Source organism: Oryctolagus cuniculus, chromosome X (genome assembly GCF_051225735.1).
Source record: "Oryctolagus cuniculus isolate XC-2025 breed Fujian yellow rabbit chromosome X, ASM5122573v1, whole genome shotgun sequence".
Classification (NCBI taxonomy): domain Eukaryota; kingdom Metazoa; phylum Chordata; class Mammalia; order Lagomorpha; family Leporidae; genus Oryctolagus; species Oryctolagus cuniculus.
This window is the reverse complement of record NC_142888.1, coordinates 107,609,476-107,613,168: the sequence shown is the minus strand read 5'-3', so window position 1 is coordinate 107,613,168 and position 3,693 is coordinate 107,609,476. Positions and strand designations below refer to the sequence as shown.

Below are 3,693 nucleotides of genomic sequence, written 5' to 3'. Positions count from 1 at the left end.
ATGGAGGGAGAAAATGTGTGATTAGAGTCAATTATATCTTCTGTCAGACAGGATACCTGGTTAATGCCCCAATGCCTCCAAACAAAGTCCTTGAAGCATCAGTAAAGAGAGGGCCTGGCGAGACACCAGGTACTTGAGAGTTGTCTGGTGACTCGCTTGTTGTCAGGGGGAGGGACCAGTTCAAGACCAGGGGGAGGTCTGCACAGGGACTGCTGCCTTCAGAGAGCTGGAGAGACAGCAGGCTCAGGACTGAAAAAGAGGAGGACTTCTTAATGACCCACAGGATGGCCAGCTGCCAGCCCGGACTGCCGGCAGTGGCCAGAATTGCACTGTAGCTCTGAACCCACAGCTGCTCAGCGCCTGGCCCATGAGAATTTGAGCTGGAGAGCCGGCATGACCTGGTAAGTGGAAGTCCTGCCACTTCCAGACATGGAGCCCTCTTTCTCATTCGGAGTGATCCTTGCTGTGCTGGCCTCCCTCATCATTGCTGCCAATGCACTAGTGGCCCTGGCTGTGCTGCTGTTGATCCACAGGAGTGACGGTGTCGGTCTCTGCTTCACCTTGAATCTGGCTGTGGCTGACACCTTGATTGGCGTGGCCATCTCTGGCCTGGTCTCAGACCAGGTCTCCAACTCTGCTCGGTCCACACAGAAGACGTTGTGCAGCCTTCGGATGGCATTTGTCACTTCCTCTGCAGCTGCCTCTGTCCTCACGGTCATGCTGATTGCCTTTGACAGGTACCTTGCCATCAAGCAGCCCCTCCGCTACTTCCAGATCATGAGTGGGCTCGTGGCTGGGGCATGCATTGCCGGGCTGTGGCTGTTGTCTTACTTCATTGGCTTCCTCCCACTCGGAGTCCCCGTATTCCAGCAGACCACCTACCAGGGGCCCTGCAGCTTCTTTGCTGTGTTTCACCCTCGCTTCGTGCTGACCCTCTTCTGCGTTGGCTTCTTCCCAGCCCAGCTCCTCTTTGTCTTCTTCTACTGTGACATGCTCAAGGTTGCCTTCATGCACAGCCAGCAAATCCGAAAGATGGAACATGCAGGAGCCATGGCTGGAGCTTACCGGCCTCCAAGGACTCCCAGTGACTTCAAGGCCGTCCGCACTGTGTCTGTTCTCATTGGGAGCTTCACTCTGTCCTGGGCTCCCTTCTTCATCACTGGCATCGTGCAAGTGGCCTGCCAGGAGTGCCAGCTCTACCTAGCACTGGAACGGTACCTGTGGCTGCTTGGTGTGGGCAACTCCTTGCTCAACCCACTCATCTATGCCTATTGGCAGAAGGAAGTGCGACAGCAGCTCTACCAGATGGCCCTGGGAGTGAAGAAGGGGCTCACTGCATTCCTCTTCCTCCTTGTCTCAGCCAAGAATGGAGGCCCAGAAAGGCCCAGAGAAACTTCTTGTCACATCGTCACTATCTCCCACTCAGAGCTTGATGGCTAAGATGGTAAGGGCATTAGAAGTTTCAAAGTGCCTCTCCCCTCTCCCCTCTGGGACTCAAGGAGGAGATCGGATGGAGCCAAGGGGAATGAGAGAGCACTCGCTTCAGGCAATCTGCCAGCCCACTTCCCCGCCCTGCATCCCCTGACCCTCAGCCTGAGGGGCAACTGAGGTAGGGTCCTAACCTTCTTGCCCCATCCCTTTCCCCACTGCAAATCGCCACTGCTCCCTGTCCTTTTTGAAATTGCCCTGTATCTCCTGTGCAGGTACACTTATCTAAAGCAAGAAATGTACTGCTAAAAAAATGCTATATACCAAATCCTATTCTGATAAAAACACGGCAGCACCGCGCAGCAGAAATTATAATGCAAGCCACAGGCATAATTTCAAATGTTCTCGTAGTCATGTTAAAAAGGTAAAAAGAAACAGTGAAAAGTAATGCTTTATTAACCCTATATATATGTACAAAATATTACTTTAACATGTAATCAAAATTATTAGTGTTGTTCATACCAAGTCTTTGAAATGTGATGTATATTTTACCTTACAGAATATTTCAATTTAAACTAAGCATATTTTAAATGCTTGATAGCCATATGTGGCTAGTGGCTACCATACTGGACAGCACAGCACTAGAGAAGTAAGGTTCTGTTCTTCAGTGTTTACTATTGTGATTTACTCAAGTAATTGCTTTGGTAAAATGAAGGGCTCCTGTACCTCCTGCCCCTCCTGATGTAAATCAGAGATTTCATAGCGTGAGTTTGTATATAATTCCAGAATCTCAATTGGAATCTAAAGTGTGTGTTTTCCCACACATCATAGTACTCCAAATAGGATTTCTTCTTTTTTTTAATATTTATTTGAAACTCAAAGTTACAGTCAAAGAGGGAGAGACAGAGAGATCGTCCATTCTTCCATCCACTTGTTCACTCCCCAGATGGCCGCAATGGCCAGGGCTGGCTAGGATGAAGCTAGGAACCAGAAGCCAGGAGATTCTCTCAGTCTCCCACGCGCATGGCAGGGGCCTGAACAGTTGGGCCATCTTTGGCTGCTTTTCCCAGGCCATTAGTAAAGAGCTGGATCAGTAGTGGAGCAGCCAGGACTCGAACTGGAGCCCATGTGAGATGCCAGCATCACAGGAACAGCTTTACATGCTGTGCCACAACGCTGCCCCCCACCCCAATAGAGTTCCTTTCGGATATAGCCTATCTTGTGATTATTTCTGCTATTATGCCCCCCCAATTTACCACCTTTTAAATCTCCTGGTGCTTCTTCCCCTTAGTTGTTTCATATGTCACATGTAGCTTTTTGCTGAAGACAATGAAGCATGAATTCTGACAGTGGGAGGGAGGAAAGAGGGAAAAGAGGTAGGTGCCACGGCAGGTGCTGCCAAGCTCTGCAGACTGGACCCTCTTTGCTCCTCAGACCTAGACCTTCTTTCATTTACTCCTAATGTGCATTTTCTGAGAGACTCAGTTGCACAAGATGAGGGCGTCAAGATGGCACAAAGGACCGACTGAAGAGCAGGTACCTCATCCTCCTTTCTACGGAATACCGATAATGTCAATGTTGGCAGCTGGGAATTATGCTTAAGTTCCCCCTGAACAACCCTGGCAGGAAGAATTCAAGAACAGAAACGGGGAAGAAACCACGCTCTGCCTTCCTGTGTTTCCCTGTAACTCTTTTCTCAACCTTTAGTCTCCACAGTGGAGTGCCATGGAGTTTGGCTCTCAAGTACCAAAAGATTACCTCTCCAGAAAGCTTCTGAGTTGACAACAAAAGATAGCAAGAAGAAAGTAAAACCGTGTGTATAAATTTGTCTGAGATTTGGTGCTGAACCAACACTGGAAAGCTAATCTCTCAATATCTTTAAAAAGTTGGTCTGAGAATGCATTTGAGTTTACTGTGTAATGGCTAATCCCAAGAGGCCCTTGCAAACGTTCCTTCAAATCTCAAATTATAATGTTCAGAACCTGGATGGAATCCAGCCATCTTCCTCTTAAAACGATGTCACCACACCATGAATTTTCACACTTGGCTTTCCTTAATTCCCTTTGAGTCTTAGATTAGCCTCCAGCTTTTGTTCATCAGCTGTCCAAAGGATAATAGCCATCCCTTTGAGTTTCTTTACTCTTGAAAATTCCTTTCTCCCTATGTTCACCCTCTGTCTTCAGCCCAACTGGCCTGTTTCCCACTGACCTATTCTACTGCAGTTGCTCTGTTTACCAGGCCAGCCCAGAGGAAGAAGGTACTTGC

The 3,693-nt window shown here is 48.6% G+C and overlaps 1 protein-coding gene across 1 annotated transcript; it reads left to right on the top strand.

Moving 5' to 3' along the window:
• The first annotated feature begins 244 nt into the window (after window positions 1-244).
• On the top strand, window positions 245-3,693 carry GPR119 (G protein-coupled receptor 119). Its single transcript, XM_002720293.4, has one exon. It carries the CDS (start codon window positions 430-432, stop codon window positions 1,438-1,440), a length of 1,011 nt encoding a protein of 336 aa, XP_002720339.1. The 5' UTR covers window positions 245-429; the 3' UTR covers window positions 1,441-3,693.